The following is a 16,033-nucleotide window of genomic DNA, read 5'->3' as shown; positions in this document are numbered from 1 at the left end:
CACAGACTCATCCTGGTGCACGTGAGCCCCTTCTTCTGAGCTGTGGATGCCCCTTCAAGGTCCTGGGCCTTCCCCTTCATTAGGACCTTGTTGAATGTCTTCTGTGACTTGTGGTCCAATGAGCACATTACAATAGTATTAACTATATGCACTTTTTATCTTATACTACTTAAGCCAGCCATTGGACAACTAACTGCTCCCCCTTTTTACCAACTTCTACCCAGCCCCTGGAAGCCCCCATTCCATTTTCAGTTTCTAAGAATTTAAGCATTCTAGGTTAGAGTCCACTTTCTATAGTGGAGCCCTGCAGTGTTCACTGGCCGTACTGTGACGTCCTCAGCGTTCATCCATGCTAGCACGTATGACACAATTTCTTTTTTGGAGAGGTTGGTACTGGTCTTTTGAACTTAAGGCTTTGCACTTGCTAGACTGGTACCCTACCACCTGAGCCACACTTCCAGCCCTGGCTTTTGCCTACCATTTTTGAAGTAGGGTCTTGCTTTCCACTTGGGCACCCACCTGAGCTACTTAAGGCTTCCTGTCCCTTCTGCTCTCTCTAGTCTCCTGTGGGTTCTTAGGCCCACGGGCCCTTCTGACTCTTCTTCCAACCTTTCTGCCTCCTCGAGTGCTTCCTCGCATGTGTGATCTTTGCAGGCCCCTCTCCTTTTCCACCCCTTCTTGCTTGCCCTGTAGCTTGGCTCCCTGGCCCCTCTCTTCGTGTGGCTTCCTTCACAGGTTTCCCTCTCCCTGCCCCCAGGCTTTATCTCCACTGCCTGCGGTGTCCTTTCAATATGCTGCCCGTCTGTCACAGCGCATCCCTCTTCCTGCCAACGCTGTCCTGGTGCTGGGGCCGGGCTTCTCGTCCACAGCCTGACCAGCTCTGGGCCCAAGGCCTCCTGCACCATTTCTTCTGTGTTAATGTCAGCGGCCCCTGCCTTTCCTATCCCAGTGCCCTGGACACCAGCCTTCGCTGTTTCACATAATGCTTCACAATTTTTCCATCTTTTCCTTGGATTTTACTCAAGGGGAACAGCTGCCCCACCCCCACCCCCCCGTACCCCTCCATCCCTGGTTTCAAGCTTTAGCTGATGTTCCTTAGGAATTTGTTGGATGATTGACTCTTATCTTCAATGTTCTATTTAAATTCAGATATCTGCCATTTTATAAAGACTTTTTCACATATCAGCAGAGTGTTTATTCCATCTTACTTAGGACCTATCTGAAGTATTGTAATAACAACTGTTGTCAGGCGCTTGTGGCTCACAAGTGTAATTCTAGCTACTCAGGAGGCCAGGATCCAGAGATCGTGGTCTGAAGCCAGCCTTGGCAGAAAAAGTCCAAGAGAGTCCATCTCCAGAGATAACCAGCAAAAATCAGAGTTAGAATGTGGTTTAGTAAAAATTATATGGTCTTGTTGGGCACCTGTAGTCCTAGCTACACAAGAGGCTGAGACCTGAGGACCAACTCTATTTTCTGAAACAAGAGGAAGATTGGCATTGTCTTTTCTTTCTGTAACTCATATCTGGCTCATTAGAGAGGACCTAGATTTTTATATACTTCTGTGTTCCATGTGATGTGATATGATGTGATGTGTTGTTTCCGGAGGAGGAATGTAATAGATTTTCAGAGCATTGGATAGTGTGATACTCCCCACAGTTCCATGGGAGACAGTTTCTTTTTTCTTTTGGCCAGTCCTGGGGCTTGGACTCAGGGCCTGAGCACTGTCCCTGGCTTCTTTTTGCTCAAGGCTAGCACTCTGCCACTTGAACCACAGCGCCACTTCTGGCCGTTTTCTATATATGTGGTGGTTTTCTATATATGTGGGGAATCGAACCCAGGGCTTCATGTATGTGAGGCAAGCACTCTTGCCACTAGGCCATATTCCCAGCCCAGGAGACAGTTTCTTTTTTTTTCTTTTCTATTTTTTTTTTTTTTTGGCCAGTCCTGGGGCTTGGACTCAGGGCCTGAGCACTGCCCTGGCCTCCTTTTGCTCAAGGCTAGCACTCTGCCGCTTGAGCCACAGCACCACTTCTGGCCATTTTCTGTATATGTGGTGCTGGGGAATTGAACCTAGGGCTTCATGTATACCAGGCAAGCACTCTTGCCACTAGGCCATATCCCCAACCGAGGAGACAGTTTCTTAAAGCTTGCAAAGCAGAATCTGAAACAGTATCAAGAGCTTTCACACTGTTACCATAGTTGACCATCTCTCCCTTGCCAGCTCACTCTTCCTGCAGGATGTTGTATGATGGATGCTTGGAAAACACTGGCTGACTGAGGCTTATTTTCTCAATATTGCCACATGCCCGTCATGATATTATATACACACGCACAGTTAAGTTTGTTAAATATCACCACCACTAGTCTCATCAGAAAAGCCAGTCCACCAAAAGGCTTCCCAACGAAGGAAAACTTACTGTTTACTTTTAAATGCTTGAATTTTGTCATTTGTGTCGAATGTTATTCATTATTTTTCTAGAAATGACAGTTCTTTTGCTGTTTGGGTTTTGCTTTTCCCGGCATCCCCTTTTCAGTAGACATGGTGGTCCGTGGAGAAGGTGGTCAGTTCAGCCGCCTCTGTCACAGTACTTTCCCTTTGCTAACGGTCCCTCTGCGTGCGGAAGTGCCGTGTGCACACTTCCTGTGTGGAAAGGATGTGTGCTCACGGGTCGAGGTTTCCATAAAGTTAAGAATCAGACATTCTTCAGTGGAACTGGTGATCTCTTCAGTGTTCATGTGGGTGGCCCTGAGTTACCAGAGCTGCCAGAACCTGCCTGTACTCCTCGACAACAGCCTGTCAGTACAATAGCAGCTCAGCACAGAAGGCAAATCACGTCTAGCTTATTGTGAAGACAGTTTTGACTGTACAGCCTCCCTCTGAGAGCTATGGACTGCTGACAAGGCCGACCCCTTTCATTACTGTGTGCCTGACCTCCACACCCCCAACCCTGGCCTTCTCCGGTCTCTTTCCCTACACTCCTTGTGCCACATGCCTAGTTATTCTTCCTGTTTGTCTCTTTCCCCTGAAAGATAGGCTGAGGGTAGCAGAGGATTAGCAGAGGTTTTGATCTGTTTCGTTCATTGCTATGTTCCTGGCTTTCACAGAGTACCTGGCACCGGTAGGTCACAGCTCAGTACGTGTGAATGAGTGGCTGAAGGTGCTTGGGCTAGCTTTCTGACTTCAGGCTGGGCCCAGAAAAGCAGCTCAGTTCCCTTGACCCCCATGGGGTCTCTCCTCCCCGGGCTGATTTGTGTGTTTCTGGGCTTCTCAGCCAGTGCTGCCCCACACTGCCGTGTGCCTTGTGTGTGGCGAGGCAGGGAAGGAGGACACAGTGGAAGAGGAGGAGGGCAAGTTTAACCTCATGCTCATGGAGTGCTCCATCTGCAACGAGATCATCCACCCTGGATGCCTTAAGGTAGGAGCCCCAGGGGGGCCCTGGGCATGCCCCCAACTCCAGGGCCTCTGATGCTGATATGGTAGGGAGGGGCTAGGCTCTGCTGTTGAGGTAAAGGATCCTGCGTGTAATGATGGGCCAGGCAGGATCTCTAGCTTTGTGTCCCTGAGAGAAAAACCCCCACCAGCACTTTAGTGCTCCAGCACCCCAGCATCTCAGCAGACAGAAGACACAGGCCTTGTGTTTATACCTGGGACAGAGCAGAGGTCTGGGTGGCTTCTCGTGGGCGTCCTAACTCTCAGCTTCTAGGAGAAAAAGGAGTGGGTCGGGAGTGACAGATGGTTGTCGCCCTGTGCCATTAGGAGCCAGTTCCTATGGCATGCCAAGGCAGAGCCGCCGTCTGGGGGATCTCTGTGCTGGGCTGGCTTAGCAGCAGGTTGCACCTGGAAAGGAGTGCATGCTAGCCGGCCCAGAGAAGAGAATGGCGCCAGCCCTGCCAGAGCCGCCTCAGCCTGGAAGCAGGCTTTTGTTTTGGCCCCACTCCACGTGTGTGCAGATAAACCCCTCTGAATGAGGGTTCACACTGCCGTGGCCTTCCTGTTGTGCTTGCCTGGTTATTTTCCTTCTCCCCCAGCTCATGTCAATGGCATAGCCAAGTGCTAGGTCCTTTGCGTGTGCCAGGCCTGAGCTGATCGCTTTCCTAAGGTCCCTTCATCAATTCTCTGAGAGCCAGTAAGATGGGCACACACTGCATGGAGGAGGGCCTGACCCACGGGGGGAGGGCTGAGGGCTCGTCAGGCTCAGCGTCTGCACCCGGTCTTCATTCAGAGCAAGTCTCAGCAGCTCCATGCAGCTACATTTTTTGGCTAGATGCTGGATGGACATGGCCTGCGGGGTGGGGGGCATGGATATCTCCAATAAGCTGGGCCTTGCAGAGACCCCATGCCCTTGGCGTCCCCCTTCCCTGGGCCGCATTCCCTCTGCTGCTGAGTCTGGACGTGTTCTTGCAGATTAAGGAGTCAGAGGGAGTGGTCAACGACGAGCTTCCCAACTGCTGGGAGTGTCCCAAGTGCAACCACGCTGGCAAGACCGGGAAAGTGAGTGTGGCGTGGCGAGAGGGGTGGTGTGGTAAATGGGGCGGGCAGGCCCTGCCAGGACCAGCCTGTCCCCAGGTTGTCAGGCAGGTGGGGTGTGGCAGCTGGGCGCACGGAGGAAGGGTGAGTGCAAAGATATACAGTTGGGTTGTTCCCATCTCTCTTTTTGGCCTACAAGCAAAAGCGTGGCCCTGGTTTTAAGTATGCCTCCAACCTGCCCGGCTCCTTACTCAAGGAGCAGAAGATGAACCGGGACCATAAAGAAGGGCAGGAGCCTGTCAAGCGGAGGAGTGAGTGCGAGGAGGCGCCCCGGCGCAAATCAGACGAGCACCCCAAGAAGGCACCCCCAGATGGTGTCTTGCGCCGAAAGTCTGATGATGTGCACTTACGGAGAAAGCGGAAGTACGAGAAGCCCCAAGAGCTGAGCGGACGCAAGCGCGTAAGGACAGGGTCTCTGGGCTGCAGGCGGGGGGTACGGATGGGGGCCCTGGCTGGTCTTGCGGTGGGGTTGAAGGGTGGGGAGTGGGCAATGGGTAGAACTCGGGATCCTGGCCTCTTGGCTGCCCTAAGCAGATCACCTACGTCCTAAGAGCCCGGCCCAAAAGAAATACAAATCAGCGAGTCACTCCTCTTCCCACCCCCTTTAGGCCTCGACGCTTCAAACGTCCCCCGGTTCCTCCTCTCACCTCTCGCCGAGGCCCCCTCTAGGCAGCAGCCTCAGCCCCTGGTGGAGATCCAGTCTCACTTACTTCCAGCAGCAGGTGCTCCCACACCCCACACCCCCAGGCCCTGGGGACTTGAGCCCAGGCTGTCCCCCTCCTGCCCCTCACTCCCAGCCTGTTGCCACAGACACTGCGGGGGCTTGGCCTCGGGCCTGTGGCAGGGCCTGGAGCTCAGTGGTAAGAGCCTGGTTGGTTGGGATCAAAGCTGAACTGCCACTGTGAATCCAGGGAACCTCAGGATCTCCCGTCCCTGCTCCACCCATTGGCCTTGCTGTCGCTGGCCACAAGGTGGCGCCGGCGCCCTCTGGGTTCAGGTTTTGCCGGCCATGTCTGCTCGCTTGGAAGCCAGGCTGCTGTAATGGGCACCTGCAATCTGGTCGTTCTGGGGTGGGAGGTCAGCTGGGTGGGAACTGTCCGCTGTCCTCCTATTTCCTGCTTCCTCCTGGAAAGCTGCAGACAGGGCCACCACCCACCAATGAGAAGTGGAGGAAGAGATGGCACTGTGGGAAAGGCGCCGGCTGGCAGGGGTGTCGGGTGCAGGGGCCACAGCCCTGGAGCCTGAGAGCAAGCTCTGTCCTTTCTTCCTCATCACAGCTAAAACCTGGCAAAGAAGATAAGCTTTTCAGGAAAAAGGTACTCCCTTCTCTTCCCTCCCAGGCTCGTTCCTCCTGTCACCTCACTGAGGTCCCTTTAGGAGCTTGCAGCCCACGGGGTGGGGGCCACACAGAGCGCCATGGGCTGCTGCTGAGCCACGTGCCTTTGTCCTTGTCCTCCCGCAGCGACGATCGTGGAAGAACACAGAGGACCGGCTGGCACTGGCCAACAAGCCCCTGCGGCGCTTCAAGCAGGAGCCGGAGGACGACCTGCCCGAGGCGCCCCCGAAGACACGGGACAGTGACCATTCCCGCTCCAGCTCCCCTACGGCGGGGCCCAGCACGGAGGTGGCAGAGGGCCCCGAGGAGAAAAAGAAGGTGAAGATGCGCCGGAAACGGCGGCTACCCAATAAGGAGCTGAGCAAGGAGCTGAGTAAGGAGCTCAACCATGAGATTCAGAAGACAGAGAGCAGCCTGGCCCACGAGAACCACCAGCCCATCAAGTCGGAGCCTGAGAGTGAGAACGAGGAGCCCAAGCGGCCCCCGGGCCTCTGTGAGCGCCCCCACCGCTTCAGCAAGGGGCTCAATGGCACACCCCGGGAGCTGCGGCACCCACTGGGGCCCGGCCTGCGCAGCCCACCCCGGGTCATCTCCCGGCCCCCGCCCTCGGTTTCTCCACCCAAGTGCATCCAAATGGAGCGCCATGTGATCCGGCCGCCCCCCATCAGCCCCCCGCCCGACTCGCTGCCCCTTGATGACGGGGCAGCCCACGTCATGCACAGGGAGGTGTGGATGGCCGTCTTCAGCTACCTCAGCCACCAGGACCTGTGTGTCTGCATGCGGGTCTGCAGGACCTGGAACCGCTGGTGAGGGGCTGCCCCGGGTCACGGCCCAGCTTGAGGCTCACACCCCAGCTAGGATGCCCACGACCCTGCTTGTGCTCTCTCGAGTCACTTGTGGGGCTTCTGAGCCCCTGCAGAGCCTAGTCACTGGCCGCAGTCTCCAGTTGCTGCAGCCATGCACAATCAATCCACTCCGGGTTGAGGGGAGCCCCTTTACCTTCCAGACTTGGCTCGCTGCAAGCTCACAAGGATCAGATGGAGTCTTCAGGCTTAGTTGAGATTGAGTGAGCATGCCAGTACTGACTGTAATCCCAGCCTGACATTCCCAGCTTTGGGGCTCTGTAGTCAGTTCCTTACCCTCGCCTATGACTGGGCATGATGCTTCCTACGGGCTTATTTGGAGGTGTGTGTAGAAGGCCTCGCAAAGGCCCTCAAGCGATGCCCATGAAGGTGGCTGCCGGGGCCGTGGGCACTCTGCCAGTGGCACTCAGAGCAGAAGTGGTGCAGAATAGAAGGCAGCAGAGAGGCGCTCAGGAGCCTCCGCTGTGGGCAGTAGCTGTGCTGGGAGCCTTACTGCTACCGCACCCTCCCATGCCAGCCCCCTGATGCTGTCTCCCTGCAATCCTGGCCCCCAGGTGCTGCGATAAGCGGTTGTGGACCCGTATCGACCTGAACCACTGCAAGTCCATCACACCCCTGATGCTCAGTGGCATCATTCGGCGGCAGCCCATCTCCCTCGACCTCAGCTGGACTAATATCTCCAAGAAGCAGCTCAGCTGGCTCATTAACCGGCTGCCTGGTGAGCTGTGGGCTGGGGCCCCCTGTGCAGTAGTGGAGGTGGGAGCATATTGTCTGACCAAACCCTCTTCCCTGCCTGCCTTCCCCCAGGGCTTCGAGACTTGGTGCTGTCTGGCTGCTCGTGGATTGCTGTCTCAGCCCTCTGTAGCTCCAGCTGTCCATTGCTCCGGACCTTGGACGTCCAGTGGGTGGAAGGACTAAAGGATGCCCAGATGCGGGACCTCTTGTCCCCACCCACAGATAACAGGCCGGGTGAGTTCCCAGGCTGGGGCTCTGCTTGGGGCCTGCTCAGGGGCAGTGGTAGAGCTGTGTTGTCCAGTCTGCCACCACCATCGCTCATCTACTTGAGCCTTCTCCTGAGGGACAGTGAAGAGTCCTCACTGCCGTGTCCTGAGCCAGCCTTGGGTCAGTGTCCAGGAGGAGGTGGGGAATGCCTGGCACCAGCAGGCCAAGTTTCCATCCCGGGGCCTGCACATACCCGACCCTCTGTGGCGCATTGTTTGAGTCAAGCATCAGGGTCAGCCTGGTGGGCACAGCAGCCCAGGTCACTCCCCCTGCTGACAGGGTGGGGGGGTCCTGGGGAGCCTGGGAGCTGTGTTTAATGATCTTTTGATTTTTCAAGAGAAGCTGGCAATCTTAAGGGAAGATACTGGGGGTTGAGACAGTTAACCCTGAACTCAGTCCTTTTGCCTTCACCTCCAAAGTGCTGCGATTACGGCATGTCACTATACCTAGCCTCAGAAATCACACTTTTTTTTGTTGTTTCTTTTTTTTTTTGCTAATCCTGGACCTCGAACTCAGGGCCTGAGCACTGTCCCTGGCTTCTTTTTACTCAATGCTAGCACTCTACCACTTGAGCCACAGTGCCACTTCTGGCTTTTTCTATATATGTGGTGCTGGGGAATTGAACCCAGGGCTTCATGTATACCAAGGCAAGCACTCCACCACTAGGCCACATTCCCACCCCCCCAGAAATCTCACTTTGATATGGAGTCTGGTTTTATCTTTTGGTGGTACTAAAGACTAAACTGAGGGCATTTGGTAGATAAACACTCTACCACTGGAGCCACACTCCCTTTTTCTTTTTTCTTCTCGTTTTTCTGGTAGGATCTCATGCTTTTGCCTCACTGGTTTTGGACCTTGATTCCTTCAACCTCCACCTCAAGTTGCTGGAATTATGGTCATGTGCCACCATACTGTGCCCTGAATCTTGTGGCTTTTAATGCTAAAGTTGCGATTTTGAGGAGAAGCACTTTTGACTTAACTCTTAGATGTGAAGTCTAGCTCCTTGGTCTTTTGGGACATGACCTGATCGGGTTGACGGATTGCTTCTCCCACCAGGTCAGATGGACAATCGGAGCAAGCTGCGCAACATTGTGGAGCTGCGTCTGGCTGGCCTGGACATCACAGATGCCTCCCTGCGACTCATCATCCGCCACATGCCCCTGCTCTCCAAGCTCCACCTCAGCTACTGTAACCACGTCACTGACCAGTCCATCAACCTGCTCACAGCAGTTGGCACCACCACCCGAGACTCCCTGACCGAGATTAACCTCTCAGGTGCGGTGGGGCCTGGCCTGCCAGCTTCTCTGCGATGGCTACTGAGGACTGGCAGTGCGGTACACATGTGTTGTGTCCGTCACTGTTGCCACTGCACGGATGGCCACTTAGTGCTGAGCGCAGTGAGAAATGGTGCTTCCTGATTCGAAATCTGGGCTAGGGACCATTTTCCTGAGGGAGGACACTCGGGGTGCAGGGACAGTGGGAGGCTGGGGGGTAGGGGCCACGCTGGATAGGGCTTCTGGCCACATGGACTAGTGGTGTTGCCTTGTTGGGTGCATGGGCCCCTCATGACCCAGCTTTGAAGGCGCCGGCATTGGAAAGAAGTCCTCAGACAGTTCCTTGTTGCGCCCGTGTCACATGGCACTGAATCCTGGGTGCTGCGCTTGCTGAGGGTGCGGCTGGGACTTCCGAAGGATCTGGGGTGAGGCACTCACATTGCCTGCCCCTGCCCCGCCAGCCACCACTCTGCCAGCACTGGAGGGCTGCTGGGTTAGGATGCCACATTTGGATAAAGCAAAAGAATAAAAAGGATGGAATGGCATCTCCCCCCCCCGCCTTAAAAAATGACCAAATACTAAGGGATGGCTCCATTTAGGTGACACTGACACCCAGCCACCCAGTGCCACACGGCAGGCAGGGCAGTGGCGGTGCTGCAGATCAGTTCCCAGGCCTGAGCTGGGCTGCGGCTGCTGTCCCTTGAAGGCCTGAGGCAGCTGGTTATGAGCACTTGGTATTGCAATGGCTCTTTTCCCTAGGTTCTAGGTTTGGTGGTTAGGGATGTCGAGAGCAGATCTCAGTGCAGTTGGGGTATTTTGGGGTGGGGAGTGCATGTGTGTGTATGGTCTTTTGAATTTTTCTTTTTTTTTTTTTTTTTAAATTTTTTTTTTTTTTTTGGCCAGTCCTGGGCCTTGGACTCAGGGCCTGAGCACTGTCCCTGGCTTCTTCCCGCTCAAGGCTAGCACTCTGCCACTTGAGCCACAGCGTCACTTCTGGCCGTTTTCCATATATGTGGTGCTGGGGAATCGAACCGAGAGCTTCATGTGTAGGAGGCAAGCATTCTTGCCACTAGGCCATATTCCCAGCCTCTGAATTTTTCTTTTTGACAATTCACTGAGATAATCTTTTCTTCTCAGTAAGCAGATCTTTGGAATCTTGTTTAGACCTGTGAAGTATGTCTACACCCACTGTGTTTTGTTTCTTTTTCTCTTTTTGTTCAGTCCTGGGGCTTGAACTCAGGACCTGGGCTTCTGGTTTTCTGGTGGTTAAATTGGAGATAGGACTCTCACAGACTTTCCTGCCCAGGCTGGCTTTGAATCACCACTCTCAGATCTCAGCCTTGTAAGTAGCTAGGATTACAGGGGTGAGCTGCCCACACCTGACTTGTTTTGTTTTTTCTTACCTCCTTTTATTTAATTTTGTTGTCGAGGTGACGTATAGAGGGTTACAGTTACGTAAGGTAGTGAGTACATTTCTTGTCTTTTTCACCTCCTTTTATAGCAAGTTTAGCAAGTCTCTGTGTCACACACATAGGTGGCAGCTGGTGTGTTTTAGGGTCCATGATTGTGGTTGAAGCATCTATCCTTTTGATAAGGTAAAGTTAGGATCGTATTTATTATGCTCAGGCAAAACTTCATCTTATAAATATTTCTTTGGTGGCTGGGAATGTGGCTTAGTGATAGAGTGCTTACCTAGCATCCATGAAGCCCTGGGTTTCATTCTTAGTAAAGTAAAACATAAACAGAAAAGGCCAGAAGTGGTGCTGTGGTTCAAGTGATAGAATGTGACCCTTGAGCAAAAGAAGCTTGGGGACAGTGCCCAGGCCCTGAGTTCAGACCCCAGAACCGCCCCCCCCCCCCCCAAAAAAAAAAATTGATGCTCAAGGCAGCTCCTTATCTTTCCCTTCTCTACCTGGTCTCATTCCCTTGGACCATTCCTTAAACTCCCATTTCCAAATAGTGCGCCTACACCTCCATTTCCATGCAGACACATCTGAGTACAGGGCTGGCTGTGTACCCTCCCTGCTCCATTTTTGGTTGCTATTATTTGCCCTATTATGACCATGTAAGTCCTATTGAGCCAAATCGTGTGTATTATAAGCACACTTTCTTTCCTGCATGGATTGTTTTTGGGGTTTTCTAGTTAGGAATTGCCTCTTTCTTGTGCTTGTTTAGTTGCTAAGTGAGCTGTGTAAAAGAATTGAGTTCTCTTTCCCACACAAGCTCATCAGACCCCAAACCACTGTTTATCGATCACCTCAATTTTTTTTCTTCTCTTGCGTTTTCTGTCGGGCTGCTGTCTCATTGGCAGCCTCGGCTGCTGTGTAGCATCTGCCATATGAAACTGCTGTTTACATTGATCAAAAATAGTTAGGCAGCAGTTTCCCATGGTTCCACCTGGTTTTTAAATTCTCTAAGCTGTGTTCTTGTGAGGTTTTCCTCAGATTGACTGCTGCTGCTTGTTTGTTAAAGATGACCGTAGCTCTGGGCAGGTAGCTGGGCTTCTGCGCTGTGGGCAGCAGTTAAAGAACAGTCTGTGTAGATCAGTGCTTTGGAAAAACACAGGCCCAGAAATTTGGTTTCCTCTTTGGTGGATCCCCTCTTTGGCCTCCAGCCTGGAGGGTGCAGGGTGGCCTGCTGGGATTCGGGGGCTGGGTAGGGGAAGAAAGCGGGATGGGGGGTGGGGGTAGTGAGCACCAGCTATCAGTAGCCCCTTGGCCTGGTGTTTGTCCCTGGGGGCCTTTGTGCTCCCTGTCTGCTGTCTCTCATATCACATCATTTCTGCTTCCCCTGCAGACTGCAATAAGGTCACTGACCAGTGCCTGTCCTTCTTCAAACGCTGTGGAAATATCTGTCATATTGACCTGAGGTACTGCAAGCAAGTCACTAAGGAAGGCTGTGAGCAGTTCATAGCTGAGATGTCAGTGAGTGTCCAGTTTGGGCAAGTGGAAGAAAAACTCCTACAAAAATTGAGTTAGTCCAAGGCCAAGTGTGTAAATACAGATGGTCCTCAGGCCGGGAGGGAAGGAGACTACAAGAGAAACCAAGGCTTCTCCTTCCCTTTGGAACTTGGATCAACAGGATGATTCCAGTTTGCAAGTCTTGCCAGGGAGAAGCCACCCACCAGGCCGTGGGGGATAAGCGAGCCAGACCCGACCTCCGGTCTTTCTGCAATGTGACTGTACCACGACCATTTCCGAGGCGGCTTAGAGAAGTCATTCCTGGCAGAGAGGAGACTAGACTGTGGAGAAATTCTCTTACAAGCCTAGAGGTTTTCCTTGGTGGTGTGTCTGTTTTGGACGCCATGTTCCTTGCAGTCCCAGGGTTTCTGGCGTCTACATAACGTGGACCACACACCACATCTGCTGCCGTCTAGACACAATTAGTTTGATTTTGTTACATCTTACATTATGCAGAACTATTTTTGTACAAATTGTTTAAAGGTTATTTATGCAAGGTTTGACTGCATACCAGTGTTTTTATTGTTTTGAGATACCCACCTTTCCTGGTTTCCTTCAGGTAGGATAGAACTTAACCTGTACTTAGCAGCACAGAGCCATGGACAGATGTGGACAGATGTGCCCAGGTCACACAGCGTGGGCTGCGACCTTCCTCTTAAAAGCATGCTTAACTGGAAGCTGAGAGCCCACTTTGTATGGCAAGAAGTTACACAAGCATGTTGTGAATAAATGTAAATTATAGTCAAGACACTTTGCTGAGTTTCCTCTATAGAGAATTCATCTTTTCTTCCAAATTCCACAACTGAGACTTGAGCCTTTGCACTCAGGAGGGTTTTGCTCCAGCATGAGCTTTTGTATTCTACATAGTCTAATTTATACAACATGAGTCAAAAAGTAGATGGATGTCCCACATGGCCTTGCGTTCCCTTTTTTCTCCTTCAAGGCATAAGTTAAGTTCTTGTTTAGGTTCACAAGTTGTCAAGTTCTGCATTCATAAGTGCCATTGTACGGTGGTGTTTCCTAGGCCTTCCCTGTTTCGGTTTTAGCTTTGTTGAATTTGTATAAATAATTGTACAAAAAAAAGCCCAAGTACTCTTCTTGTCTGAGGGTTTTTGTTTTGGCGTTTTGGAAGGGTGTGGTGTAACACTCCTGAGCGCAGCGCAGAGTGGCTGCACCGCCACTGGGGGAAGCGCAGCAGCCCGGCATGGAGTCTCAGCACAAGCGTGCAGCATTTTGAGATGAAGCCATAGAATTTCTCTCTTCTGGGTTATCTAGTGGCCTTGTGGTTCATGACTTTCTTTTCAGAAAGAGATTAGTGTCCAGCCAGTGAAAAAATGGGAAGCTCACGCAACAGCCATTTGTAAAACAGGAGTAGACTCCCCGCCTGATGTCCTCTTACTGCACCTATGCCAAGTGGCTTCCGAGCCCCTAGGCCTTTACCCTGCCCTGAGAGTTTACCGGACTTATTTAGACAGAGTCCTGTAACTTTGCATTTCTCTACAAATATGACTGCTCTAGTGGATCTGAGGATGAGACGAGAGAAAAACCCTGCTAAGTCTAATTTTACATTTCCCATTCTGACAAAATGGCTAAAGTAGTACACAAAAAAATCAGATTACATCTAAGGCCAATCCTCTTGCTAAAAATCCAATGACCCTTTCTGCCTCAAACTAGAAACAATGTAGCCACTGCATTAACTCAGAATTCATGTGGCAGAGTTAAGATTAGTTAACAGTGTAGTTCACTTGTGAAACTAGCTTACCTCCACAGGCCTGGAGACTGCTTTCATCCTATTAAGATGGGACCTGCACTAGGAAAGAGGTCCTCTCCCTTGGGGAACTGCATTAAGGGTGATTATGGCTGTTACTTGTTAGAAGTAGCTACAAGCGGGGCTGGGAATATGGCCTATTTTCACCTATTTTCTGCCAAATAAGGTAGCAGTTGGTATCTAAAGGGCCCTGGCAGGGCTGGGAATATGGCCTAGTAGCAAGAGTGCTTGTCTCATATACATGAAGCCCTGGGTTCAATTCCTCAGCACCACATATGTAGAAAATGGCCATAAGTGGTGTTGTGGCTCAAGTGACAGAGTGCTAGCCTTGAGCAAAAAGAAGCCAGGGACAGTGCTCAGGCCCTGAGTCCAAGCCACAGGACTGGCAAAAATAAAGGGGCCTGGCCCCAAGACCTCTACCACCAAGATATCAATATCTACCTTAAGTGGCCTTCTGCCCAGTATACATATACCTGTTCATATCTTGTCTGGATGCGAGCTATTTTAATATATGTAAAGTCAAGCAGAAGGTGGCTGTACTGTGTCATTTGGAAAATAAGGACAGGACAGGCTGTATATGTTCAGTAGAGTTTTCTTCATATATTTTTAATCCTGGACGGTTGAATTCAGGTCTAAATCCCATGGGTGCAGAGAGCTTCCTGTTAACCCTAAAAACTAATGGTGGCTGGTCACCAAGCGAGGGTTACTTCAAAATATTACCTAAAGGGCTGGGGATATGGCCTAGTGGCAAGAGTGCTCGCCTCGTATACAGGAGGTCCTAGGTTCAATTCCAGCACCACATATACAGAAAATGGCCAGAAGTGGCGCTGTGGCTCAAGTGGCAGAGTGCTAGCCTTGAGCAAAAAGCCAGGGACAGTGCTCAGGCCCTGAGTCCAAACCCAGGACTGGCCAAAAACAAAAACAAAATATTACCTAAAATGTCTTTATTCTTTTTTTTTTTTTAAACTCTTGCTATAAAGAACCTAAGCTTCTTCTTTTTTTTTGCCAGTCCTGGGCCTTGGACTCAGGGCCTGAGCACAGACTGTCCCTGGTTTCTTTTTGCTCAAGGCTAGCACTCTGCCACTTGAGCCACAGCGCCACTTCTGGCCATTTTCTATATATGTGGTGCTGGGGAATTGAACCCAGGGCCTCATGTATACGAGGCAAGCACTCTTGCCACTAGGCCATATTCCCAGCCCAGAACCTAAGCTTCTGTACCCAAAAGAAAAACATTAAACAAGCTGAGATGATGTATAAACAAAGCTGAAATTTTAAACCTGACCAAACCAGTACCAGCTGTCTCCCTTATATTTAAATTTGCTTACTATCATCTGCTGGCCTGAATTTATAGATTTCCTACCACCAAGTAAGAGATTTAGAGACAATATTAAGTTTCAAAAATTCACTCTCAAGAGAAGTACAAGCAGTCAAACAGCTTTACCAAGGGTCAGACTCCTGCTGTTTTTCTGGTAAAGCAGGTCTGTATAAGCTGGGTGCCGGTGGTTCATCGTATAATCCCAGCTGCTTACTAAGCTCATGCACTACCACTTATGCCACACTTCCAGCCTGGTTCCATTAGGGGTGGAGTCTAGCAAACTTTTCTGTCTAGAGTGATCCTACAGATCTTAGTCTCCAGAGTAGCTAGGATCACAGTATAAGCCACTGGCACCCAAGCATATTATCCATCTCTTTAAAATCTGCTCATCACCAGTAAGCTGAATCCATAGCTGTTCTCCACTAATGTAGATTGGACTTGCAAAACCAACTTCACACCCTTTCTGCATCATCTAGCTGCTCAAGTTTCTCATCTACTGTAGTATTGAAAAGGTTAAAAGAAGTGGAGTGGCTGGGAATGTGGCTCAGTTGGTAGATTGCTCGCCTAGCAGGCATGAAGCCCTGGGTTCAATTCCTCAGCACCACATAAATATAAAAAGCTGCAAGTGGCACTGTGGTTCAAGTGGTAAGAGTGCTACCCATGAGGAAAAGAAGCTCAGGGAGAGTGCCCAGGCCTGAGTTCAAGCCCCAGGATTAACAAAAGAAAAGTAGTGTTGGACTGGGATGTGGCTTAGTGGTAGTGCTTGCCTAGCATGCATGAAGCCACAGGTTCAATTCCTCAGTACCACATAAACAACCAAAAGAGCCAGAAGTAGCATTGTGGCTCAAGTGGTAAAGTGTTAGGCTTGAGCAAAAGAAACTCAGGGACAGGGCTGGGGATATAGCCTAGTGGCAAGAGTGCCTGCCTCAGATACACGAGGCCCTAGGTTCGATTCCCCAGCACCACATATACAGAAAATGGCCAGAA

At 51.4% G+C, this 16,033-nt stretch overlaps 1 protein-coding gene across 12 annotated transcripts in view; it reads left to right on the top strand.

The window, feature by feature from the left end:
* Positions 1-13,311, top strand: part of Kdm2b (lysine demethylase 2B) — a 90,669-nt gene extending 77,358 nt beyond the window's left edge. For 3 of the 12 annotated variants that reach the window (XM_048342982.1, XM_048342984.1, XM_048342991.1), the window contains 10 exons: positions 3,273-3,416; positions 4,406-4,492; positions 4,659-4,928; positions 5,137-5,250; positions 5,806-5,844; positions 5,991-6,670; positions 7,282-7,445; positions 7,535-7,696; positions 8,786-9,004; positions 11,800-13,310. In XM_048342982.1, the coding sequence (XP_048198939.1) occupies positions 3,273-3,416; positions 4,406-4,492; positions 4,659-4,928; positions 5,137-5,250; positions 5,806-5,844; positions 5,991-6,670; positions 7,282-7,445; positions 7,535-7,696; positions 8,786-9,004; positions 11,800-11,981 (2,061 nt within the window). In that variant the 3' untranslated portion in view covers positions 11,982-13,310. Of the gene's footprint in view, positions 1-3,272; positions 3,417-4,405; positions 4,493-4,658; positions 4,929-5,136; positions 5,251-5,805; positions 5,845-5,990; positions 6,671-7,281; positions 7,446-7,534; positions 7,697-8,785; positions 9,005-11,799 lie in introns of all 12 variants that reach the window. The other 9 variants (XM_048342983.1, XM_048342985.1, XM_048342989.1 and 6 more) reach the window with 7 other exon arrangements.
* Positions 13,312-16,033: the final 2,722 nt, after the last annotated feature.

This window comes from Perognathus longimembris, chromosome 3, assembly GCF_023159225.1.
Source record: "Perognathus longimembris pacificus isolate PPM17 chromosome 3, ASM2315922v1, whole genome shotgun sequence".
Taxonomy (NCBI): Eukaryota; Metazoa; Chordata; class Mammalia; order Rodentia; family Heteromyidae; genus Perognathus; species Perognathus longimembris.
Note: the sequence above shows the minus strand (reverse complement) of the source record. Positions and strands in the feature narration are given on the sequence as shown.